The 26,898-nt window shown below is 45.6% G+C and overlaps 2 protein-coding genes across 3 annotated transcripts; both read left to right on the forward strand.

Moving 5' to 3' along the window:
• Positions 1–4,262: 4,262 nt before the first annotated feature.
• Positions 4,263–7,680, forward strand: LOC117350798 (leukotriene B4 receptor 2-like). The gene is made up of 2 exons (XM_033925420.1): positions 4,263–4,526; positions 5,810–7,680. The coding sequence occupies exon 2, from the start codon at positions 5,836–5,838 to the stop codon at positions 6,937–6,939; it is 1,104 nt and encodes a 367-aa protein (XP_033781311.1). The 5' UTR covers positions 4,263–4,526; positions 5,810–5,835; the 3' UTR covers positions 6,940–7,680.
• A 12,381-nt stretch (positions 7,681–20,061) lies between these two features.
• LOC117350778 (leukotriene B4 receptor 1-like) lies at positions 20,062–26,638 on the forward strand. 2 transcript variants are annotated; one of them, XM_033925372.1, is made up of 3 exons: positions 20,062–20,558; positions 20,652–20,755; positions 25,121–26,638. In XM_033925372.1, exon 3 carries the CDS (start codon positions 25,123–25,125, stop codon positions 26,242–26,244), a length of 1,122 nt encoding a protein of 373 aa, XP_033781263.1. In that variant the 5' UTR covers positions 20,062–20,558; positions 20,652–20,755; positions 25,121–25,122; the 3' UTR covers positions 26,245–26,638. The 2 variants fall into 2 exon arrangements, with proteins under 2 accessions (XP_033781263.1, XP_033781264.1); XM_033925373.1 differs by having other exon boundaries at positions 20,657–20,755.
• Positions 26,639–26,898: the final 260 nt, after the last annotated feature.

Below are 26,898 nucleotides of genomic sequence, written 5' to 3' on the forward strand. Positions count from 1 at the left end.
TCTAGATGGTCACTTCAGGTCACTTCCAGCAGCTCTATCTGTCTGATTCTGTACCATCCCTGTCCAGCAGGGAATAGTTAGGCTGTGACTGAGAGGCAGAGAGCATAAGAAAGTGGCTTTCTACCCCTCCCACTTCCAAGTGGGAGCAAATTAAGAGAGGAAGGAGGACAGAGGGTACCTGTCACCCATGAGGACAGTGTCTCACATGGATCAGAAAGTTGCAAATCCCAAGACTGTTCAGAAAATTCACTTGGCTTCCTTTGCCTGTGCCTTCACTGGGGAGCTTTGTTAGATTAAGACTCAAGGGCTGGAAGTTTTCTACAAAAAAACAACTTTGTCTTCTCATTACCAAAAAGTAGAAACAGAGGGGGGGGGGGGGGAAAAAGCAGTTTAATATTTGTATCAAATTCATAGCCTGAAGAAAAGGTGCAACAGACAGATATGCGAGGGTGGTTTGAAAAGTTTGTTATAAAAAATGCAAGTTGAACAAAGTGGTCTCCGTCGAGGGCTATACGGTCCCCCCTTTTACAAAACTGTAGTGCAGTTTTTAGCGCCAGCTGTGGCGGTAACAACTCCGACGCTCATAGGATTTCTATGAGCGTCGGAGCTGTTACTGCCATGGCCAACGTTAAAAACCGTGCTATGGTTTTATAAAAGAGGGGGTTCGTCCAACAAGTTTCCAGTTTTTTCGTACGCTATTTTTCCTATGATACTAAGAAATGGAAACTCGTTGGATGAACCCCCTCTTTTACTAAGGTTCGCTAACCGATTAGCGGGCGCTAATTGGTTAGCGAACCTTAGTAAAAGAGGGGGTTCATCCAACGAGTTTCCATTTCTTAGTATCATAGGAAAAATATCGTACGAAAAAACTGGAAATTCGCTGGACAAACCCCCTCTTTTATAAAACCATAGCACGGTTTTTAACGTTGGCCATGGCAGTAACAGCTCCGACGCTCATAGAAATCCTATGAGCGTCGGAGTTGTTACCGCCACAGCTGGCGCTAAAAACTGCACTACAGTTTTGTAAAAGGGGGGACCGTATAGCCCTCGATGGAGACTACTTTGTTCAACTTGCTTTCGTACCAAACTTTTCAAACTATCCTATTAGATATACAGTACTCCCCCGATATTCGCGGGGGTTCCGTCCCAGGAACCCTCGCGAATCTTGAAAAACTGCGAATACGTGTTTTTGTGGGGGAGAATGGAGAGGGCAGCGGGAGAGGCAGGAGAGAGCAGCCGGAGCGCCGGCGAGTGAAGGAAATCACTCACTCTATGCTCCGACCGCCTCTTCCTGCACTAAGTCGGGCCTTACCAATCAGGAGCTGCGTGTCGGCGGTTCGTGGTTGGAAAATACTTTTCGGCTACTTTCAGTTTAGCATTTAGAAAACTCAACATGAGACACTTTTTATTTTGTGACATGAATGGCTCTGACAGAGTGACATCCCTTCACCAACAGTCCATAGTTATACAGCCCTGAAAATGGGAGATGGTTCACTCCAGGTCAACCAAACAAGCTTGTTTTGCTCCCACTGTTTACATTGATGTATCATTTTGATTTTTCCTTGGTTTCTCCTACATGAAATGAGAGTTGCAACACCCTGAACGCAATGGGGCACAACTAGGCTTGAACCACTTGTTCCACTGAGGATAGGTTGGGGCACAGTGGCTTTGCTATAGGGAAGTTCAGGGAGCCCTGTGAGGATTCCAACCAGTGGCGATGGTCCTTATAGTGACTTCACAACAGGAATTGGCAACCAGTCAGGACAAAGAGCATCTTTCCATCCAACTGGAACTCAAAAATAACTTCAGCCTTAGTAAAGAGTCTGCTTGCCCCCCAGAGGATTCATTATCTAACCTCTAACTTTTTAATGAGTTCTCAGCATTTGTTAAAGCCACAGAGGAGAGGAAAACAGCAGCAGCAAAGAAAGTTGCCAAACTAATTCACTCCTGGGGGTTTTCCAAAGGAAACCTCAGCTGCAAACTCTAAGAACTTTTCCTGAGAGGAGAATTTTGAAGTTTGTTCTTAATCAAGCTGGGATCAGTGGTTGCCACGTTAAAGAAGCCCTGCCCTCTCCTCAGGCTAGGATCAGTGTGCGAAGTTTTAAAGACCTGCCTTCTTGTATACACCCTCCAGGGATTTAAGACAAAGTTAGACAAGTTCCTGTTGAACTGGAGCGTATGCACATAGGGCTGGTCTCAGGGCACTGGTCTTTGACCTGGGGGGGCCACCGCAAGAGCGGACTGCTGGGCACGATGGACCGCTGGTCTGAACCAGCAGCGGCAAATTCTTATGTTCTTATATAATATTAAAAGTTGTTCCTGCCATCAAGCTGCAATCGTTATAAGCCATGGGATGTTGTTTGTTTATTTGACTGTCTGTAATAAATTAATTATCAAACATCGAATATAGCGGAACAAGTTGTTTGACCACCTAAGTGCTCTGATTATACATCTTTTGTATAACTTATACTGTAATAAAGTATGATTAAAACACATGAATTGAAATGATAGGAAGTTCTTTATTGAAAATTACCCACCCGATTTTTAAATTTTGATCTAATGATTTCATTCAGGTATTCAAGATATATCGTCTATATTTTACTTTCTTTTTAACAAAAATTTCATTGACAAAATGCTTTTAGGGGAATTAACCCAACCCCGCCCCTCTTTTTTTTTAACAAAACTGCGAAAGTGGTTTTTTAAGCACTGGCTGGCACGCTGAATGCGCTGGGCTGCTTCCAACGCTCATAGAATTCAGCGCAGAGCATTTAGCGTGCCAGCCTGTCCTAAAAACCGCTTCCAAGGTTTTGTAAAAAAGGGAAGAGGGAGGTTAATGTTATTATAGTTACAAGGAGCTGCTGAATAATTCTCAGCCCAACCAAGAAGAGAATGATGTGGAGCCATGAAACGTGGAAGTTATTCCACACTTTTCTTGACCCTTTTCGTTTCAGTGAGGCAAATGCATCAAGTAAATGGGCACAAGGGTAGGGAAACCAGGCCATTGTGACATCACCGATGAGGCTGGCTCTTAAGCATTGGTGGAATGAGGCATTATGACATCACAATACAAGGGGGGCCGTGAATGATGTGGAGCCGTGAAACTTACAAGTTATTCCACACTTTTCCTGCTCCGTTTCATTTCATTTCCTATCATTGAAACGAAAAGTGTCAAGAATAACTTGTAAGTTTCACAGCTCCACATCCTTCTCTACTTGGTTGGGCTGAGAACTTTTCCGCGGCCCCTCATACTTGTGACTGAACAATAGAGGGTTAACCCCCTTTTACAAAACCGTAATGCGTTTTTTAGCACCAGCCGTGCCGGTAGCAGCTCCAAGTTTCAAGTTTCAAGTTTATTGACTTTTTAATATACCGACCATCACATAGTATCTGGCCGGTTTACAATAAGATTTATAAAAATTTTAAATATAAAATGTAGTGAGTGAACATTAAAACATAATTTGACTAACATGAACGTGTGGATAGGAGGGAAAGGGAGGGGGAAAGTTACATATTTTAGAGAAGAAAGGGAGAAGTAGGGATGGGAAAAAACATATTGGGTAGGATCGCTTTTTTAAAGCGGTTGGATGCATGAATTGGAATCGGAAGAGTTTATGAATAAAGTAAATGAGGAGAAGAGGGAAGAGAAAGAAAAAAAAAATAAATAAATAAATAAAACTAAGAAAAGGAAAATGCATCTTGAAATAGAAATGTCTTCAAATTGATCTTGAATTTATCTAGATGTTGTTCTTCTCTAAGAATTCTATGAGGATTGCAGCTTGGCCGGCGCTAAAAATCACGCTTTGGTTTTGTGAAAGGGAGCTACGTGACTTGCTCAGTCACAAGGAGCTGCAGTGGGGCAAAAATAACATACCTTTAATCATTGTTAAAAATTTTAATCAAAATGCAGCCCTAAAAAAAAATTGCGAGCCATGCTAAAGGAGACCTGCCCTCTCCTCAGGCTGGAATCCGTGTGTGTAGTGCTAAAGGAGACCTGCCCTTTCATTAATGGGGTGGTTGGCCTTCCAGAAAAATGATGGGGAGAGAAAGCAAGCAAGAAATGAGAGATGGAGGGACAGCTGAACATGGAGAGGAAGGGAAGAATTCCTTCCTTTCTGATCTGCCTGAGCCGCTCCCCTCGGCATGTTAGGACTTGGAGGCAGAATTCTCGATAACCTGTCAGTAGTGAGTCAGGAAGCAGTGCAGGGTCCCCTCCCAGCTCTCAGCCCTGCTACCTTCACTGGCCTCTGGCTGCTGCACCGCTGGAGACGAGAGTGGGAGGAAAAGCCCGTTGCTGTGGACTGGAGACCTGGGAGACACAACCCACAGGAGACTGGAGAACAAGAAAAGAGTCAAAACCCAAGAAGCACCCAAGAACCAAGAGATAGACACCCTACTGGAGGCCAGAGACCTCACTGGGAACTGGAATACTCTACCAGAGACCAAAGAGCCAGGAGAAAAGCCCTCATATCATCTGTGTTTTGGAACAGAAAGAGATGGATTTCACCTCTTGAGATTTATAAAGCAAGGTAAGAATTCTCCATAGTACCTTCTCTATCCTAATGCTGGAGACTGAGGAGTTAAATATTCGCAGACACACAGATTATAGAAGAGTAGATATAGGCTGCACTGCTTTCAGGTAAAAGAGAATGGCCTGGGCTGCTTTGCTCATGGTTCAGATAGTCTGTGGAGACTGCAGGAAGCCTCCCTCCGAACCTCCATCCTCAGCTCCTTGCTTCTAAGTATGGAGACTCTGTCTATAGTGTCCGGGCAATTGGAACTGTCGGGGATATCACCTGTTTGTGGCTGACTCATCCTGCTTGTCCTAGGAGAACCTCAGCTCCTGGCTTCTAAGTATGGTGACTCCATCCTCCCTCCCAGGTCTCCAGCAAACAGAGCTGTGCATATTCTAAACCCTGAAAGCACAGCCTGGGATGAGACTAATAAATGTATATCCTACAGGCCATGCTGTGGAAGAAGACCTGCCCTTTACCTTGGCTAGGATAGGGTCTGAAATTTGGCAGCTAAAATTTAATGCTAAGAAATGCAAGGTCATGCATTTGGGCTGCAAAATCCTGAGGGAGCGGTACAGTTTAAGGGGTGAAGAACCTAAGTGCACGACAGAAGAGCAGGACTTGGGTGTGATTGTATGCGATGATTTTAAGGTGGCCAAACAGGTTGATCTAGATATGGTCAGTAGGAAAAAGAAGATATTGATGCCCCTGTATAAGACTATGGTGAGACCTCATTTAGAATATTGTGTACAATTCTGGAAAAACGCACCTTTAAAATAATAGAAAAAGGATGGAGTCGGTCCAGAGGAAGGCTACTTAAACTGTCGGTGGTCTTTATCATAAGATGTATGGGGACAGATTTAAAGATCTCAATATGTATACTTTAGAGGAAAGGCAAGAGAGGGGAGATATGATAGAGATGTTTAAATATCTATGTGGTGTAAAGTGAATGAGTCACGTCTAATTTGAAAGGAAGCTCCGGCAGCGACAGCTCACTGAATGGCTGCCATCAGTTCTGCCATCTTGTAACTGCCTTGTGCGCCACTCTGCCACTGCCGGAAGACATCAGGACAGGAGGCAGCTGCCGGGATTAAAAAACGTACTGGGGGGGGCGTGTCTGGGGGGGGTGAGGATCCTGTCCTGTTTTGAAGAAAAAAATAAATGGTCACGTTATTCATACCTCTAGTAGTTCTACAGAAGTCACTAGTAGTAATGTCTGTCTCTCCTCTTTTTCCTGAAGGTTCCACGTGTTCCACCTCTCCCTAACTGCCTCTTATCTCTTCTTCTTTCTCCTGTAGAGAAAAGACCCCATTGTCCCAGGAGCATGGACCCCTGTATGAAGACATATGAGAATGAGACCCTCCTGACCTCCTCGGTCTCCCGCATCAGTGGCGCTATCTTCCTACTGCTGTCTGTTGTCCTCGGCCTCCCGGGGAACGCCTTCATCATTTGGAGTATTCTCTGGAAACTAAGGACAAAGGAAAAGTCAGTGACCTGCATACTGATCCTGAACTTGGCGCTGGCAGACGGAACTGTGCTGCTTCTCACACCCTTTTTTATCTCCTTCCTCACCATGAGCACCTGGGTTTTTGGCCGGGTCATCTGCAAGACGGTCTACTACATCTGTTGCCTCAACATGTTTGCCAGTATCTTCATCATCACACTTATGAGCCTTGACCGCTGCCTGGCCGTCACCAGGCCCTACCTGGCCCAGACAATTCGCAAGAAGAAGGTGGTCCTAAAAATGATGTTGGCTATCTGGGTTACAGCCTTTCTCTTGGCCATCCCAGCCTTCTCCTATCGGGAGGTGGTGGAACAGGCAAGCGGCAAGCGGCAAATCTGTGTGCCTTGCCACGGCACAAAGTGGGGAGCCATTTTCCACTACTCCTTTGAGACAACAGTGGCCTTTGTAGTCCCCTTCTCCGTCATCGTGGTCAGCTATGCTCTCACACTGGCCAAGCTGAGGGTTGCCAGGTTTCAACAACGGGCACGAACAGAGAAGCTGATCTTGGCCATCATCCTATCCTTTGCGGTGCTCTGGCTGCCCTACCACATGGTTAACCTCATCCAGGTTGCCTCCAACTTGGCCTCAGGCAGCTGGGCATTGAGATTAGAGCATGCCTGGAAGGTCAGCCGTGCAGGTGCCACAGCCCTGACCTTCTTTAGCTTCAGTGTCAACCCCCTACTCTATGCCTTTGCTGCAGGGGACCTCCTGAAGGCATTTGGGAGGGACTTCATTGCCAAGCTGTTGGAAGGAACTTCTGCTTGGGATGCAAGTCGCAAAGTGAGGTTCAAGAGGGAGCTGACGAGGGATCAGGTCAACCGAGGGAGCAGAATAGAGTCTTTGGAGTTCCAGCAGAATAGCGAGGTAAAGAAGAACTTCAATATTCAGCTCCCACCCATTCTTCAGGACCTGGAAACTGCATAAAGCATGAAATATCATAGTCCTACCTAGTCTCAGAGGAGCCCATCCAGTTTATGGAAATAGCCAATATACTGGGGCAGACAAGTTCTATAAGGAGTTATGCAGAAGAAATGTATTTCTACCTTTAAGGGATGTTCATGCTCCCATGTGATTGAAAGACTCCAAACTAATCTCCATTCATCCTAGGCCATCACATACCTGTATGTTCAACACTACAGTTCATTTAGGGTGGCTTGAGCTCTCCATTGTTCTCCTTCCTTCCAATTTAACCCAGACAATTCAATACCTCTGATACTTCTTCCTTGGTTTTAACCCTACGGCTGACATTTTTGACCTGTAGTTTCCTGGCCCGCCCGCTCCCGCTCTTCCTCCTCCTAGGCCAAGACTGGCCACAACGTCTCCGGACTGAAACTCGGTAACTTGGCATCTCTGTGCGTCTCAGGACTGCTCAGTCACTCTCTCTAAGCAGAACTTAGCCTTACCAAGTCTGCAACCAAATTCAGCATTTGTTGAAATAGATTACAATGGAATATATTTTAAACTCTGTTGGGAGTTGGGCATGTTTATTTTGCTCTCAGGACATTTTAAAGATGTGATGATACACTATACAAGGTTAGCTGTATTTCCCAGGCAATGAAGCATCTGAGGCCTACAGGAAAATCTACCATTGTGACTGATCCTTGTCATGTTCATATCTTTATGTACATCCTTTGGAAGATATGAAAAATAAAAGTCCTTCATATTTGTGGGGGAACTCTTTTTTAAGAGTGTTACCTACTTTAGAGCTATGATAGAGTCATCAGATGTCCGGGAAAACTGGGACATGTCCTCTTTTAAGAGGACTGTCCGGGCACCTAGAGGGATTTTCAAAACCCAGCAGTTTTGCCGGGTTTTGGAAGTCCTGAGCTCAGTGGCTGCGTCTGGAAGCCTTTGCGCGTGTGCGGCTGTCACTGTGATGATGTCATATGCACATGCGCATGCATGTGATGTCATCGCATTGACGTCCATGCATTTGCAAAGGCTTCCAAATGTGGCCTTTGAGCTCGGGGAGGTTCGTGTAGGGGTGGGGCTGAGGAGGAATGGAGTGGAGCCAGAGGCGGAACAGGGCAGGACTGGGGGGTGGGACGGGCGGGGCAGGGCTTCTTCTTTTTTCAAAGAGGAAATCAGGCAACCCTAGCTATAAGACAGAGCTTCCCAAAATTGTCCTAGTTACCCCACACAAGCTGGCCCACTGTGGAGTAACGAGGACAGATTGGTGAAGCCCTATTGATATAAGGGATTGATTTGAACAGAACTTCCAAGGAAGGAGAAGTATAAGGTGGAGAAAAAGTAGACCCGCTTTTGTCAGTCTAGTGGTGGACTAGAGGATAGGTTTGTTACCTTTCATGAAGCAGTGCTGGGTTCAACTCCTCTGTCTGGATGTTTGAATTTTTAAATCTAAATCACGGAATGAGAGGTAGAAAAATGAATAGCGTTATATGAAGCATCCTGTGGCCTATTGGTTGTATATCTGCCAGTCATGGGGTTAAAGCCAAATCAAGGAAGGAGAAGTATAATGGGGAGAAAAAGTGAATGGACATATATCAGTCCAGTGATGGACTGGAGGAAAGGTTTGTAACCTTGCACCAATGAGTCCTGGGTTCAACTCCCCTGACTGGATGTTTGAATTTTAAATCCAAATCAAAGCATGAAAGGTATAAAGGGAAGAAACCGAAAACACATAGGTTCGGACTGACTGGTGGATCAGTGCCCTAAAGGGGTTGATTCAACTATAGAAGATCACAGGTTCAAATCTAGCTTTGGCCTGAAGCTAGGTGGGGCCAGAGCAGGTAAGCAGGGGGATTAGAGAGACTGGGTGGGTTAGAGAAACCAGGAGAAAAGGTAGGTAGATAGACCTGTGTTCATAGCAGCTGGGGACTGTGCTACTTTTTACTATAAAAATGGACTAAATTTGAATAAAACCACCTCTTCTCTTAGAGAAACATCAACTCATACTCCTTAGCTGAGGCTTGAACCCTCAGCCTCCTGTTATTAACCTAGCACACAACCCTTAAACCAGCCAGGCTTTCACATTAAAAGCTTTTCGGAACTTATATTTATCCATTTCTGAACTTATATTTATCCATTTCTGAGCTCAAACCCTAGTAGTTGGCACAAAATGTCATCAGAATAGAGTCTAATGTTGGCATAGAAGTACGAGAGGGATGGCTCAAACTCTTAAAGTACAGGATGTTGGTAAAGGCTTCATCATTTAAAGATGTAGCTATGAAACCATACTCTCATAAGAACATAAGAATTGCCGCTGCTGGGTCAGACCAGTGGTCCATCATGCCCAGCAGTCCGCTCACGCGGTGGCCCGTCACAGACCAGTGTTCTAAATGAGTCCAGCCTCACCTGCTTACGTTCCAGTTTAGCAGGAACTTGTCCAACTTTGTCTTGAATCCCTGGATGTTTTCCCCTATAACAGACTCCGGAAGAGCGTTCCAGTTTTCTACCACTCTCTGGGTGAAGAAGAACTTCCTTACGTTTGCATGGAATCTATCCCCTTTCAACTTTAGAGAGTGCCTTCTCGTTCTCCCTACCTTGGAGAGGATGAAGAATCTATCTTTATCTACTAAGTCTTATCTTTATCTACTATTCAGTATTTTGAATGTTTCGATCATGTCCCATGGGATAGGCACGTGGGATCTCTCAGAGAGAGAAAGAGATAATGCTTACTGTGGATGGGCAGACTAGATGGGCCATTGGCCTTTATTTGCCATCATGTTTCTATGTTAATTATCCTGGAACCATAGCCCTCAGAATTTTGTGATTCTGGACATGTTATGTCAAGCATCAATGAAATACATCTTGGTTTAATGGGTTTGATATTATTATTATTATTACACCAGTTCGTTCATCTTGGGAAGGGTGGTGGATAGGAGATGATGCACTTATACTCCCCTTTTCCACCTCAAATATTCTGTGACGTACTTCTTCTCAGGAGGCACCAGTCCAAGGTCCTGTGCCTGGATAAGATTAGCATTGCGAACAGAAACGGGTCAGGTGTAGTGGAAATACACAGCAAACACCTCAACGGGACAGGCTTGGCCCAATAATCAGAGTTCCCAATATCGATTCATCTTTTATTTATTTTGTATATCTTTATTGAATTTTCAAACTACAATTGTGCAAAAAGTAATTCATAAATATATATTATTGCAAGAAAAGCACAATAAACTTTCAGACATTAATGTATAATTATATTTTCCCCATCCTCCCACCTAATATTAAAATAAAATAAAAACCTTCAAGAAACTATCTATAAATTCCCTGAATCAAATTCCAGTGCAACTCCCTTCCCCCTCCCCCCACCCACCCTAGATGTGTATGTTTACAGGTCTATAAAATAAAATCAGTTATCATTCCTTACAAAATTTAGCCAATGACTCCCAAACATCCATAAAATTCCTGTAGCGTCCTTGCTGTATGGCCATGAAAATTCATCTTTTATTTTTGAAATCCATTTAAAGATGTTCTTCAGAGGAACTGTACTCTTCTCCAAACTCCAGGAGTGTCGGTTCACATTCCATTCCTTCTGCTTAGGTGTCCACCGCCCTGAAGACCTAGTGCCACTTCTGTCTAGCCCAGGGAAGCTTTTAGCCTCATTAGCTAAGAGACAGTGATGTCCTGTATGACCCAGTTCAAAAGCGGTGGAAACACAGGAATATTCAAAGTCTTCATCCCTCTCTGGATTAGTTACCGAATGAATCCAGTCCAACTTTTATCCCCACTGAATGCCAGGCTGATTGTCTCAAGAAAAAGCAGTGGACAATTAGAACAAGTCTCTGCATGCAGTGGGATAAAATTCAGGACTGAATCAGTTTGGTCGACCTGGGATGGAGTAGCAAATCCACAGTCATTTGAGACTCACTAGACCAGCCCACAGGATGGCTACTGAAACAGCCTGTGTTGTGCAGAAGCTGTGGAGTCTTCCCTAAAGGCTGGTAAGCGAACCCATGGCTACCAAGTTTCCTAGTTCCATGCTGGAGCCTTTTTGGCCAGTCCTGGTTTTGAACTTCTATCCTAAAGCACTATGGGATTCGTAGTCCCTGGTTTTACCCACTGAACTTTGTGCTGAAAATCAAAGGCATCAAGGATAAGGCTGTCAGAAACCCAGAACTGACCTATGATCTCCCTTCTGGATCTGGGCAATTTGGCACATTGCCTCCAAAATGCACGTCTCTAAGATCTTAGAAGCAAGGAGTTAATATACTGAATAGTTGTCATTCTTCTACTGCCATTTGTATGTTTTAATAGATAAGTGAGAGGTAAAAATAAATTCCAGAATGTTTAAGGTAGAAGACCTCCAACTAGCCGGCCAGTCTGAGGAGGGACAGAGAAGGTAGGGTGCAGTAAAATGTTGCTGTAAATTTATACCAATGATTAAGCGATTATACCTGTATTCTGAGGAATGACCACAGGAGGACAGCACTGAGCTATTAAATGTAGTTCTTTCTAAGATAATTGGCGCCCTCGTGTAGCGCTATTCAGAATAGCACCTATAAATCTAAGATTTGAAATTCAGCACAAAATTTCTTTATATGCATCTTTGTTTTTATTTATATATTTATTTGGTTGCTTAGCCCATCCTCCTAAAAGAGCCCAGAATGGGTTACAGATCAGCATACATAGTATCCTATATAATAAAACGCTAGCCGCGCATGCGCACTCAGACCTGCGTGATCTGTAATCCCTGATCTGTGATCCGTAGGTCCATGGCCAGAGTGCGTATGCGGTGGACAGATCGGGAAAGCACAGCACAGCCGGCGACTCCCCCGCTCCCGCCCTCACTCACTGCCCCCTCCCGCCCTCACTCACTGCCAAAACCACCACCTCCTCCTTCTCGCCGGCTCACCCGCTTTTAAATGAAGAGAAAAGCACTGCACTGCGCTAACGCTGGCTTTGCCGTCTTCTGTCCACTGCGGCCCGCCCTCTCTGACTACTTCCTGTTTCCTCTAGGGCTGGCCGCAGTGGATAGAAGACGCCGAAGCCAGCGCCAATAGCCACCGATCTCCGTTCCTCCGGGGGGGGGGGGTGTCTGGGAGGAGAGGGATCGTGGCCACTCAGCGCCCCCACCGAGGAGCCCAGCAACTTTCCGCTGCCCAGGACACGAGTCATTTGCTGCCCCCCCCCTCTTCCCTTACCGCGGGCCTGACTGGCGATTTAAGCAGCGTGTGCAACAGTCTTCACACGCTGCTTCGGGCCCTTCTACTGCCCTGATTTGCTCCGGACGTGCCAGAGTAAATCAGGGCAGTAGAAGGACCCGAAGCAGCGTGTGAAGACTGCTGCACACGCTGCTTGAATTGCCATGTGTAGTCGGGCCTGCAGGAAGGGGGGGGGCGGCAAAGGACTCGGGCCCGCGTTTGTAGTCGTGACTGTGGGAAGGGAAAGGGGGTAGAGGAAACGCTAATCCTGCTGCACAGGGAACTGGTGTGGGGGGAGGGAAATGGAAGGGGGAGGGAATGCTGCTTTGCACAGACAGACAGAGGGAGGAAGGGAGACAGAAAGACAAGAAGAAAGACACAGGGGCAGGTGCACAGGGAACTGGTGTGGGGGGAGGGAAATGGAGGGGGAGGGAATGCTGCTTCGGACAGACAGACAGAGGGAGGAAGGGAGACAGAAAGAAAAGAAGAAAGACACAGGGGCAGGGAGATATACAGAAAGACAAACAGACAAAGGGGGCCAGGGACAGAGACAGACAGAAAGAAAGACAGCGGGAGTCGCGTCAGGAGGGGTGCGGAATGCCGCAGAGGGAACTTTTCCAATGGGTGCAACTGGGCAGCTGTCGGGAGCCTCTGATCAGGGGCAGAGCAAGGTAAGTGTATCATAGAGATAAGAAGGAGGAGGGGGTATAAAAAGGAAGGGACGCCTACTACTGGACAGGAGGAGAAGGAAAGAGGTGCTGATGGACAGGGGGGTGAAGAAAAAGGAATGGAGGCCTAATGTTGGACAGGGGGAGAAGGAAGGTGCTGCTGGACAGGGGGGAGGTAAAACAAAGGGAGAAGGGCTGCTGCTGCATAAGGAGAGCTGTGAAGGGTGGTGGTGGACACAGGGGAGGTAAAAGGAAGGGAGAATGGTCAGGGGGAGCAGGCAAGGGGTGTTGATGGACAGCCAAGGAAAAAGAAAGACAGAAAGAAAGAAAGCAGCTAAGGAGAGAGAGAGAGAGAGAAAGAAATAAAGAGAGACACACACACATATATTCTAGCACCCGTTAATGTAACGGGCTATAAGACTAGTAATTAAATAACTGCATAGCACAGACAGATACTCTTACAAAGAATGATGTTAATTTTCCTGGTAACAATATTTTAGACGCATTCAGGTAACAATTTAGAAGTCAGAGTCTATAATTGCAGTCCAGTTCATGTGAAAATAAAAGCGTTTACTGCTTTTCTGAAGTTTGATCATTTTTAAAGAGTTAACCGGCATATGCAGTGCCAAGACAAGAAATACAGAAATCAAGGAGAGGAAGCCCAGTTCAGCGATACGCAACCACCAACTCCTATGATGGAAGGTTGTTATGTTTTTTTTAAAAGAGCAGCTTAGAGAAGCATCTATCTGGGAGATTTACATATAGGTATCCTGAATGGAGGCAAGGGAGTGCAGTAGGTGAATCCCAGAGGTCTCTCCAAGCCCATCTTTCTCCAATTCTAGAATAAATCTAAATTTTAGCAAAGCCTTTGACAGTGTTCCACACAGACGTCTAATAAATAAACTGAGTGTCCTTGGGATGAGTCCCAAAGTGATGGGCTGGGTCAGGAGCTGGTTGAGTGGAAGGCGACAGAGGGTAATGATCAATGGAGATCGCTCTGAGGAATGGGATGTTACCAGTGGTGTGCCTCAAGGTACACCTTGGGCCTGTTCTTTATAACATTTTTATAAATGAAATTGCTGAAGATTTGCCTCTTTGCGGATGATACCGAAATCTGCAATAGAGTAGACACTCCGGATGGTGTGAATAACATGAAAAAAGATCTGGCGAAGCTTGACAAATGGTCTGAAATTTGACAGATAAAATTTAATGCTAAGAAATGCAAGGTCATGCATTTCGCTTGCAAAAACCAGAGGCAACGGTACAGTTTAGGGGGTGAAGAACTTATGTCCACGACTTGGGTGTGATTGTATGTGATAATGTTAAGATAGCCAAACAGGTTGAAAAGGTGACGGCGAAAGCTAAAAAGATGCTAGGTTGCATAGGGAGAGGTATGGCCAGCAATAAATTTCAGAGTTTAATTACACATTGTGTGAAGAAATATTTTCTCTGGATTATTTTAAATCTACTACTTAGTAGCTTCAACGCATGCTCCCAAGTCCTAGTATTTTTGGAAAGAGTCAACAAGCGATTCACATCTACCCTTTCCACTCCACTCAGTATTTTATAGACCTCTATCATATCACCCCTGAGCTGTGTCTTCTCCAAACTAAAGAGCCCTAGCTGCTGTAGCCTCTCCTCATAGGGAAGTCAACCCATCCCTTTTATCATTTTCATCAACCTTCTCTGTACTTTTTCTAATTCCACTTTGGGGCTCACTTTCAAACTACTTAAGACTTACAAAGTTCCAAAAGTTACACCTCCGTATCTTTTTTTGAGATTTAGTGACCAGAAGTGCACACACACCATAGAGCGATACAAGGGAGTTATAAAATTTTCATCTTTGTTTTCCATTCCTTTCCTGATATTTCCTAACATTCTATTTGCTTTCTTAGCAGCCATCGCACATTGAGCTGAGGGTTTCAACGTATCCTCAACCATAACACCTAGGTCCTTTTCCTGGGCAGTGACTCCTAACACAGAACCCAGTGTTGCTTAGCTATAGTTCAGGTTCCTCTTTTCCACATGCATCACTTTGCACAAGCTCACATTAAACTTCATCTGCCATTTGGATTCCAAGTCTCTTAAGGTAGTTTCTGGTAGCATCTGCTCTAGAAGACCATCTCAGACATTCACTAAGATGGACTTCTGGAGCAGATAGCAGTGACATAATTCAAGAATTTGTGGATCAAGCACAAAATCTAAGGAAGCAAGAAAAAAGCATTGATCAGCAGAGTACACTGTGGCAGACGAGTTGGACCTTTTCACAATAACACAGTGTGGTCCTGGTGTCTATATATCTGCTTCATTACACAATTAAAAAACCAAAACCAAAACAAAGTGATATCTTCATGCTACCAGGGAGTCAGCATTTGAAAATGGCTCAAGAGATGGATTAGGTTCATACTCTATCACATTATATTTCGAGAACGTTCTCATCCCCAACTATGGAACGCAAAGCACTTTATCTCAATAACTAACCGATGGAGAACAATTTAAAAGGGATTCATTCATTCACTTCTGTTCAAAATCTATCATTTGGCTCTACTGGTAGTTTGCAGACGCTATTCCAGTCACTGGTCCTGTTGGGCGCCATTGCTTTGTGAATCAGTACTGCAGAGATGCTCAGTGCTGCCCTCCTGTGGCAAATGTCTAGTATAAAGGCTGAACCATTTTTCATCTACCTGAGTAGGGTTTCAACATCACTCCTACCAGCATGGAATAAAACAGGTGGTTAATGTGGAAACAGAATGGGAAATGTAAATCAATCAAAACTGGACACATTTAAGGAAAGGGGAACTGAAACCAAAGGATAAGAAATTGCAAAGTTGCAACCCAGGCCAGTGCTTAACAGGAGATACGGATCGCAGCAAATACAGGAGTGGAAAATGGAAAGCTAGAAATGTAACTGCTAGGAACAGTTACCCTATTCATAGACGGCTGCAAGGTGCTGAGGGTAGTAAGATACAATGAAATAACATCTCACATCCGCTGGGAACTTTGTAAACACTTTAGCATCATTGGACTGGAAAAGCACTGGGGGGCTCACAACCCTAAGAGAATTCTCGAGAATGAAGAGGTTATGATCACCTGGGTCATCCCCATTCTGACCAGTAAAAAGCTGGATGCAAAGAAACTGGACACAGTGGTGAAAGAGAAAAACTCCAGATGGGCATTAATCAGCAAAGTGTTTGCCCTTAGCGATAACTCTATAAGCTGCAGGAAAAGAAAGAAGATCCTCAAGTACCAAGAGATACAGTCAGAGTAGTTGCTAGATTTTACTTGGGGAATATGAAAGAATTGGAATCTCCCATAAAGCGAAATAGGAAACAATTTCCAAGAAGTTAAACGGTGACGAGTAAAATCCATCAGTAGAGTCAAATTAAGGCTCTTGAGTTGGTAAGTAGTGGCAGTCAATTGCACCCCTAAATATCGAAAGGAGGTGTCTGCCCATTTCAAAGGAAACTGTCCCCTCCAACCAGTCCGCCCCACCCCATCCATAGCAAGTGCTATAGATTTGTCCAAATTCAAACGGAAACCCGAGAAATCCCCATATTCAGTCATGGTAGCTAATAACGCAGGAAGACAAGATGCACCAAAAGATCATCCGCAAAAGCGGAACTCTTAAATTCCAACCAGCCCACAGAGATGCCGGAAATATCCAATGTCTGCAGAATATCCCGGATCAAGGGATCCAAGATAAGTATAAATAAAAGAGGCAAAAGAGGACACCCCTGTCTAGTACCCTTACGAATCTCAAAAGAATCAAACAGCAAGTCGTTCACCCAGTCAGACGCCAATGGGGTGGCATACAGTGCATTAACTGCATCCAAGAAGAAACCCCAAAACCCATAATGTCACAAGGTAGCAAACATAAAACTCCATGAGACGCAAAAAGCTTTTTCGGCGTCAAAGCTAACAAGTACAGAGGGCATATGGAGATGCTCCACCTGTTCAAGAGAGGTAGGTATACGCCAGAGATTACGAGCAACCGTCTGTACACGAACAAATCCCACCTGAGGGTCCGCAATTAAATCGGGTAACACCCGGGCCAATCTATTAGCTAATATTTTGGCAAACAATTTTGCCTCCGTGTTTAAAAGAGAAATGGGCCTATACGATCCAGGGAGGTTCAGATCCCTGCCCGGCCTTCAACAATACAATAATGTGTGCCTCCAGCAATGATCATGGCAAGGATCCCTGTTGAAGACACATATTAAAGGTAGAGGCCAATAAAGGCATGAGCTCCACCTGCATCAGTTTATAAAACTCACAGCCCACCATCAGGGCCGGTTGCCTTCCACAACTTACTAGACTGAATGGCGAGCAGAACCTCCTCCTCCAATATAGGCATGTTTAGCAATTGATCCTGAAAATGGAATAAGGACGGGACCCTAACATTGTCGAGATAAACCTTGCTCTGGGCCTCCATGGACTCAGAAGTATCATATAACTGTTGGTTGTAGGCCCTGAACACCTCAGCAATATCTTTATCCTTTCACATCCTAAATCCGCGCTCATCCTCAACCTGCACTATCCGCATTGAGCCCTGAGAAACACGCACCAAATTAGCCAACATTTTGCCACTCTTATTACCATGATAATAAAATTTATGCTTAAAATAAGGCATGGATTTCATGGTGCGGGCATGGATAGCCTTATTAGGGCCGCCTGTGTGGCAAGCAAAGCTGCCTGTCAAGCAGGGGTGGGATGACATGCCAACCACATGCGATCTGCACGAACCTGCTTTTCCAAACGTAGAATCTCACGATCCCTAGCCCTTCTCTTGAAGCTGGTATAAGAGATAATATGTCCTCGTAAAACCGCCTTTGCAGATTCCCAGTACAATAGCAGGTCCTTTAAATGCTCTGCATTATGAAATTGAAAGTCCTTCCACTTATCAAGGAGAAAATAAAAAAATGCCGGATCCCTATACAACTCCGGAGGAAATCTCCAACGAAACACAAGCCTGTCGCCACTAACAATCTCCACCTCACACCAAATAAGGGCATGGTCAGAAATACAATAAGGTCCAATACCCGCCTGTCTCGTGCCCGGAAAGAAAGTCTTAGAAAGCAACCAATAATGCGGGATTGAGTTCCATGGCCCTTGACAGGTAAGTATAGTCTCTCTCTTCAGGATGCCAGATATCAATAAGATCAAAAGAAGAACAAAGGAGCAGAATCCCTCTAGTCCTATCCATACGATCTTGTAGGCGGGAATGGAATTTATCCAAACTAAACTCATGGACCAAATTAAAATCCCCACCCAGCAACATTGGTAATCCCGAGGAGTGTTGCAAAGCACAAAATAGACCAGCAAAGAACAATTTGTCGTAAGTATTGGGAGCATACACGTTGCAAAGCAGGACCTGTTACTTTCTATTTAAAGTAACCTGAACCAGGATATATCTGCCCTGAGGGTCTGGCCATACTCGATCCACCGTCACATCCAAAGTCTTCCTGAACAAGATCAAGACACCCGCCTTCCTGTGCCACCTAATGTCTTACCCACCCACCAGCGCTGAAATTTCTGATGCTCAACAAAAGTCAGGTGCGTCTCCTGGCAAAAAACAATCTCAGCCTTGTGACGATTCAAACTCTGTAAAAGTTTTTGCCATTTGACTGGAGAGGTGACTCCATTAATATTCCGGGAAATGAGCTTAACCATCAATTAACCAGGATCATAATCACTAGCACCAAAAAAGAGTAGAAAGAGAACGGTAGGGCTGCCCCAGCCTAAAGCTCCACCCCAAAAGCCGGTATGAGTAACGTGACCATTTATTTTTTTCATCAAAACGGGACATCTATTAATTGTCAGTCCCGCCCCTAATCCTGCCCTAGCCCCGCCCCCAATCCCACCCCCAATTTCTTCCATTCGTTTTTCATGTACATATAATATCTTATTAATTCATAATGGTAACCATAAAATTAAAAAAAAACCACAAAGCACACTATACGCAGAGAAAATGTTAATTATCATTTATATTTGGGGGGTTTTCAAAGATGTCAAGCAGATGACTTTAAAATATGCAATGTCACCTCAGTAACTAGAAAAATAGACAAATACAGTGCAAAATATAGACAGCAGATATAAATTCTCAAAACTGGCACATTTTGATCACTAAATTGAAAATGAAATCATTTTTCTTACCTTTGCTGTCTGGTGATTTCATGAGTCTCTGGTTGCGTTTCCTTTTGACTGTGTATCTTTTCTTTCATTTCTTTCTTTCTGCACTCAGGCCCAACAATTGTCCCTTTCTATTCCCTCCCTCCTTCCTTCCTATGTCCTTAGTGCCCCCAGTGCCTCCTCTTCCTGTGTCATTAGTGCCCCTTCCCATGTTTTTAGTGCCTCCAGTGCCTCCTTCCTATATCCTTAGTGTCCTCAGTTCCTCCTTCCAATGTCCCCCTCACTTTCTTCCTGCCTTTATCCCACCCCTCCCTCGAAGCCTGCCTGCCGCACCAAAGACTGCTTGCCATGCCTGCCTCCCTCCAGTGCCCGATTCAACCCCCTCCCGACTGCCGCCACTGCCTGCCAGCCTCCCTCCTTCCCTCCCTTAAGTGCCGGTTCAAACACCCTCCCCCCCCATTTGCCCGCCGCCGCTGCACCTTCTTCTTGATGCCCAGAAGCCTTCTTTCTGACGTCAATTCTGACGTCAGAAAGGAAGTTCCGGGCCAGCAAATTGCTGCCTGGCTGGCCCGGAATTTCCTCTCCGACGTCAGAATTGATGTCGGGAAGAAGGCTTCTGGGCGGCAAGAAGAAGGTGCAGCGGCGGCAGGCAGATGGGGGTTTGAATTGGCGCTGGAGGGAGGTAAGGAGGGAGGTGATGCGATCGCCTGTCCCGTTGTCCCTGCACACAGCTTCGGGACGCTGTCCCTGAAAACAGGACATTTCGGCATCCCGAAGCAGTGGGTCGGGACAACAGGACGGCCAGTCCAATAACAGGATGGTCCCGTTGAAAACGGGACGTATGGTTACCTTATTTATAGAGCATATATGGTTGGGCAGACTAGGTGGACTATGTTACTATGTTACAAATCCCACAGATACCTGCTTTGGTCTGCCCTAAGAAGACATGGAGTTACCTGGTAACTCTACAAGCATACATGTGCCTCTCTTTCTCTCTCTCTCTCTCTCTCTCTCTCTCTGTTGAAATGTTGGCCTAGAGGAGATAAGCAAGTTGAGACCTCTCTGGACCAGGCGCCTCCCTCCAGATGTGTGTGAAAGATACGGATGACACAGCACCAGTTCTTCTGAGTCACAACATTTTGTTATCTCCAGTCCCCTTATTAGATCCTTGCCAGGAATGCCTTCAGGGCTTGTCCATTGATGCCTGTTTCCAGGGGGTTCTCCACGGTAGAGGAAGGGAGACACTTTTCTAAATTTTTAGGCACTCTGTACCTGATGTCCTAATACAAGATCTGGGCATGCTTGGCGGTCCTGGGGGCTAGCGCTGGAGGAGTGGATGAATCCTGGGGGCAGAGAGGTATGATGACATCCTTGCAAAGGTTCTCTACAGGAGCAGAACGCCTGCAGCCCTTCAGCCAAAGATAAAGTGGAAGACAGAAGACAGGCAGGAAACCTCATAACCATTGCGAAACCCCAACGCCATCATTGTTCAATTCTTCTGCAACTGTTGCAAAGGAACCTGATGAGGAAGGAGTGAACCCTATTTTCTGCTCCCTGCTACAGAAGAGAGAACACCTGGCACTGAATTGCCAGAGCCACTAGAAAGCTCATCCCCGGGATACCTCACACCTTTCCACAGGTCAGTGGCCAGAGCTCCTTCTCATTCCCCATATCATCACTGAGCTATTGCCCTGAACCTCCCTCTTCTGATGACTTCCTGTTACTTCCTCAGAGCAGCAAAGAGGGTAAGAGAGTTTCTCGGGGACATTGAAGCACCTCTTACACCCTGGAGCACCCTGAAGAAACGGAAACACTCCTCGTTAATTTGACAGCACGGTGAGTGAATGCTTTCACTTCTCTCTGTGTTGGTAATGTTCCGACTTCATCATTCCTTGTGCTTCTCTCCCCACCCACCCATATATGGAAAGTGTGGCACAGTGGTCAAAGCTACAGCCTCAACATCCTGAGGTTGTGGGTTCAAACCTCTGCTGTTCCTTGTGACCCTGGGCAAGTCACTTAATCCCCCAATTGCCCCGAGTACATTAGATAGATTGTGAGCCCACCAGGACAGACAAGGAATTAGGCTTGAGCTCCTAAATAAATTCATGTAAATCTTTCCAAGCTCCTCTGGGGAAAATGGTATAGAATAAATAGTGTGAAAGTTTCAGCCTCTGATAACTAGAGCTGGTATCGTGACATTATAATGCCTCATTCCGCCAATCAGAGCCAACCTCATCAGTGATAACACAATGGCTTGATCATCCTAGACTTGGCTCACTTTTACTACATTTTGATTTCTAGAGTGGTGCAGTGGTTAAAGCTACAGCCTCAGCACCCTGCGGTTGTGGGTTCAAACCCCCACTGCTGCTTGTGACCCTGGGCAAGTCACTTAATCCCCCCATTGCCCCAGGTACGTTAGGTAGATTGTGAGCCCAGCAAGACAGACAAGAAAAAATGCTTGAGTACCTGCATAAATTTATGTAAACCATTATGAGCTCCCTTAAGAAAACAGTATAGTAAAAAGTAATTTCATTTTTTTCCTTCTCCTGGGTGCCTTTATTTCTTTCTCTCCCTCCTTCTCCATTTTGTATCCTGTCCTCTGATTCTTTCCCTTTCTGTGGTTTCTTTATTTTGTGAGTTTGTGTGTCTCTTTTTATTTATTCTAACATAAGTTAGCTGCTGTGTAACAGCAAGGACTGTGCAGAAGGACAGAGTTTTACCTCATGCAAAATTGTCATTTCTTTAATAGGACATTAACTATTTTTTCTGCAGCCCTCCAAGTACCCTATTTTTTTCTGTGGCCCTCACAGTTAAAGTTTAACATCTTTCCTTTCTCAAAACTGACACATGTCAATCATTACATTGAAAATAAAATCATTTTCCCTACCTTTGTTGTCTGGTGACTTTATTTTTCTGTGCTTTTAACTATGTTTCCAGGGCCTTCTTGTCCATTGACTGTTTTTCTCTCCATCTTCACTTTCTGCCTTGCATCCATTTTTGGAATTAACTTAACATTCAATTTTTGCATTTTTCTGCTTTCTTCTCAAAATCTACTTTTCCATGTCTCTCCTTTCCTCCCTATTTCCATGGTCTGACATCTCTCTCCTTCCTTTCTCTTCCTCCCTCCTTCCTTCCTTTCCCCTGGTCTGGCTTCTGTCTCCTTCCCTTCCCCCATGCCCTGGCATCTCTCCCTCCCCCTCTATGGTCTGGTATCTCCTTTCCCTCCCTCCCATGGACTTGGCATCTCTTGTTCCTCTCCTCTCACTTGTCTTCCTTTTCCCTCCTTCCCTCTCTCTCCCCAATTGGGTGCAACAGCAGCAGCAGCATTTCTATTTCCCCTTTCCTACCCCCCTTCCCTGTCTCACACACCCATCAGCAGCACAGAATTCACAACTAGCTCCTCTTGCTTGCTTCGGGCCTTCCTCGTTGCCAGGTCCCACCTACTTTCTGTGTCCGCCGAGAAAGGCCTGAAGCAAGCAAGCAAGAGCAGCGAGTTGTAGGTGTCTCTCTCTTCTTTGCCTCCCTCCGGCGAGTGTTTAGTTTCTGGCTGGCTCCCTTGGCTGAAGTCATTTTTCCATTCAAAGCCGCGGGTGGCGGCTCCTTGCGTGATCCATGCCTGCATCGGAAGCCTTCTCTCTGATGTCGTGACTTCAGAGAGGCTTCCGACGCAGGCGCAGATTGTGCGAGGAGCTGCCGCCGCCACCCCCACAGCTTTGAATGGAAAAATGACTGCAGCAAGGGAGCTGGCCAAAAACTAAACACTTGATCATCGCGTCCAGACCGCGGGCCGCAAAATAGTACTTGGCGGGCTGCATGCGGCCCGTGGGCCATGAGTTTGAGACCGCTGCAGCACAATCCACTGGGCAACAGCAGGGACTGTGCAAAAGGACTGAATGCATGTGTGAAAAGCAGGGACTGTGCAGAAGGATTGAGTGCTCCTGTAGCATGCTCATCCTGTTGAGAGACAGCAGGGACTGTGCAAAGGAATGAATTTCTGCATGAGCAGGTGAGACTACCCAGAAGGACTAAGTGTTCCTGCAACACATTCCACTGTGAGACAGCAGGGAATTCCAGAAGGACTGAGTGTTCCTGTAAATATTCTGTCATGTGACAGTTCAGACTTTGAAGAGGGTACTGAAGAGACTAGACTTGGTGGAAAAGGACAGGTTGTTCACCCTCTCCAAGGTAGGGAGAACGAGAGGGCACTCTCTAAAATTGAAAGGGGATAGATTCTGTACGAACGTAAGGAAGTTCTTCTTCACCCAGAGAGTGATAGAAAAGTGGAACGCTCTTCCGGAGTTTGTTATAGGGGAAAACACCCTCCAGGGATTCAAGACAAAGTTAGACAAGTTCCTGCTGAGCCGGAATGAACGCAGGTAGGGCTAGTCTCAGGACGCTGGTGTTTGACCAGAGGGCCGCCACCGCGTGAGCGGACTGATGGGCACGATGGGCCACTGCTCTGACCCAGCAGCGGCAATTCTTATGTTCGTATGCTCCTGGAACACATCCTGCCATGTCATGAGATAGTAGGGCTTGGCCTGAACCCAGCTGATTCCATTATGTTAAATTGAACATGTCTGTGCCCCCGTTTCTCTCTTGTGTGCGCATGTTTGTGCTTGAAGATGTGCTTCTTTATCTGCAAATCTGCTGTGTCACCTCTGTGCAATTTCCTGAATTAATCTTGCAACAGAGAGTTGCCTCTACTTCGCAGAGGATATGGCATAACGGCTCGAGCCCATAAACCGTTAAAACTAGAGAGAGAGAAGGATGACAGAAATCAGAGGATCAGATTATAACTTCTCTGAAAACAGAGATTTCCAGAAGGCTACAAGTAATCTGTAGAAAATATGGAAGCTGATGTACATAGCCTGTGGAATGGGGGTGGGGCCCTTAGGTCATAGCCCCTCAATTATTGTACCCAACAGCGTCAGCAACTAGAGAGCCTGGGGGCAGGGCAGGATATTTATTCGGTTGTCCCCCCTCCAACTGATAAGATGTTATGCTGACCTCACTGCAGTACATAGAAGGGCCAGTAAGTGGCGCCTTTGCTTCATGTCTCAGGGAGTAGTTACACTCTGGAACAGGTTGCCAGAGGATGTAGTAAGAGTGGATAGCGTAGCTGGTTTTAAGAAAGGTTTGGACAAGTTCCTGGAGGAAAAGTCCATAGTCTGTTATTGAGAAAGACATGGGGGAAGCCACTGCTTGCCCTGGATCATGGAACATTGCTACTCCTTGGGTTTTGGCCAGGTCCTAGTGACCTGGATTGGCCACAGGGAGAACAGGCTACTGGGCTTGATGGACCATTGGTCTGACCCAGTAAGGCTATTCTTATGGTCTTATGTTCATGGTTAACCAACCAGAGATCAGTAGGAACTTATCCAACCTTGGCTTGAATCTCTGGAGGGTGTTTTCCCCTATAACAGCCTCCGGAAGAGCGTTCCAGATTTCTACCACTCTCTGGGTGAAGAAGAACTTCCTTACGTTTGTATGGAATCTTTTCCCTTCTAACTTTAGCGAGTGCCCTCTCGTTCTCTTCACCTTGGAGAGGGTGAACAGTCTCTCTTTCTCTACTAAGTCAATTCCCTTCAATATCTTGAATGTTTTGATCATGTCCCCTCTCAGTCTTCTCTTTTCAAGGGAGAAGAGGCCCAGTTTCTCTAGCCTCTCGTAGTAGTAAAAGTGAGCCAAGTCTAGGACAATGAAGCTATTGTGACATCACTGATGAGGTTGGCTCTTATTGGTAGAATGAGGCATTATGATGTCACAATACCAGTTCACCCCAAGTCATGTTCAGATATTTACATCGTAATGAGCTGCTTTATTCCTCTCCTTTACAAAGCCTCGCTAGTGTTTTTAGCGCTGGCAGTGGCGGTAACAGCTCAGACGCTCATAGGAATTCTATGAGTGTTGGAGCTGTTACCGCCGCAGCCGTGGCTAAAAACGCTAGCATGGTTTTGTAAAGCAGAGGGTATATGCATTGACATGTTTTGTATTTTATTACTAAGTAACCCGTAGCAACTTAAATATCACCATGACTAAACAAGAAAAGCCAATTAAAGCCCTAATACAGCTTGATAACTCCCACCCCCCCACTCCAAGCTTGCAAAAGTTTAATAATAGAAGTCAAATTCAGATTCCAGGATATTTTTATTATCATGGACATTCATAACATCTCATTTTCCTTCTGCTGTCTCCACACAGGGATGGATTCCTCTATGACCACTTCCTGGAATGTCTCCTCCTCCATGAATTCAACTCCACCCATGCAACTCGTGGTCTCTGGCTCCGCCTCCTCTGCCTCATTAGGCATCGCCATCCTATCTTTGGCCTTCCTTATTGGCTTCCCAGGCAATGCATTCGTTATCTTGACCATCCTGCTGGGCATGAAGAAGCGCACGGTGACCTGTGTTCTCATCCTACACCTGGCTGTGGCTGATATGGCCGTGCTCCTAACGGCACCACTCTTCCTTCACTTCCTGGCTACAAGTAACTGGGTCTTCGGTGAAGGGATCTGCAAAATCTGCCACTATGTCAGCTGTCTCAGCATGTATGCCAGCATCTTCCTCATCACTTTTATGAGTCTGGACCGCTTCCTGGCTGTCGCTAAACCCTTTCTTTCTCAGAAGCTGAGAACCAAGGTTGTAGTCTTGGGCATAGTGGTGGCTATCTGGATCTTTGCCGCCTTATTGGCCATCCCCATGCCATTCTACCGCAGAGTTATTCATACATCAGTCTACATTTGTTTGCCCTTTCACTCTGGCCCCAAGCACATTGTCTTCCAGTACCTCTTTGAGTCCATCTTTGGCTTTTTCATTCCTTTCACTGTTCTTGTCACCAGTTATGCCTATATTGGCTGCCGCTTGCGCAGTGCCAAATTTCAGCGGAAGCAGAAGACAGGACGGCTCATCGTTGCCATTGTGGTGGTCTTTGCTGTCTTCTGGATTCCTTACCACATAATCAATCTCATCCAGGTTGCAGGGAATTTGGCCTCTGGCTCTAAAGCTGGTGCATTGTGCAAAGCAGCAACCAGGGGTAGACCTAATGTCACAGCGCTGGCTTTCTTCAGCAGCAGCGTCAACCCTGTCCTCTACGCTTTTGCCGGTAGCGGTTTCATCCGTTCTGCTGGGCTTGGATTCATGGCCAAAGTCTTTGAGGGCACAGCTTCTGAGGTCTCTAGTGTCCGCAAGGCATCCCAGATGCTTCGCCAGCGCAGCAGGATAGACTCGACGGAGCTTGAGAAGATTGAGGTTAAGACGGAGAGCAGAACAGTCTCAACCAACCCAACAGATGATGGGCATCCCCCTTATGCATCACCCATGGATTAGTGGCCCATATCCTTCCCATTCTCAATCTGAATCTTCTCAACACCAGAGCACTGGGCAAGACATATGAAAAAAAAAGTGTCTAGTGTGCTCTCCAACATTCATCTCTGGACATTTCATATCCTGGTCCAACAAAAGAGATAAAGAATGGAAAGAACTACTCCCTAAGGCTGGGAAGACACATTCCAAAGAGTACAGAGAAAAGTTGGATAAATGAGTCCTCTATACACAAATTGACAGCTTCACCTTCTGCATTTAAAAGAAACAAAGACTGCTTCGAAGGAATCCATCAGGTCCTGGTACATTTCAGCTGAGGTTTTCATCCCTTTCTGTTACTCCTAGAGTAGATGCAGTATATACAAGAATACCTATTAAATTCACCATTTTCAGGAATGTCCTCATGGCTTTGAACATTTCTAATTCATGCAGTTCATTTGTTCGATATTTATAATTACATGCAGAATTTCCAAATTACCCCCTCTCTCCATTCTGACTCATGTTGCTCAATATACCAAACTGAGTTTTACATAGTTTTGTGGAAATACCCATTCTGTGAAACAAAAATAGTAGAACAGTTGTGCATGTAATCTTCTATACACAAACCAATTCATTATTTACAAGTGCAAAAATGTTATCTTGGGGGGGAGGGTTTTTCAG

This window comes from Geotrypetes seraphini, chromosome 16 (assembly GCF_902459505.1).
Source record: "Geotrypetes seraphini chromosome 16, aGeoSer1.1, whole genome shotgun sequence".
NCBI lineage: Eukaryota > Metazoa > Chordata > Amphibia > Gymnophiona > Dermophiidae > Geotrypetes > Geotrypetes seraphini.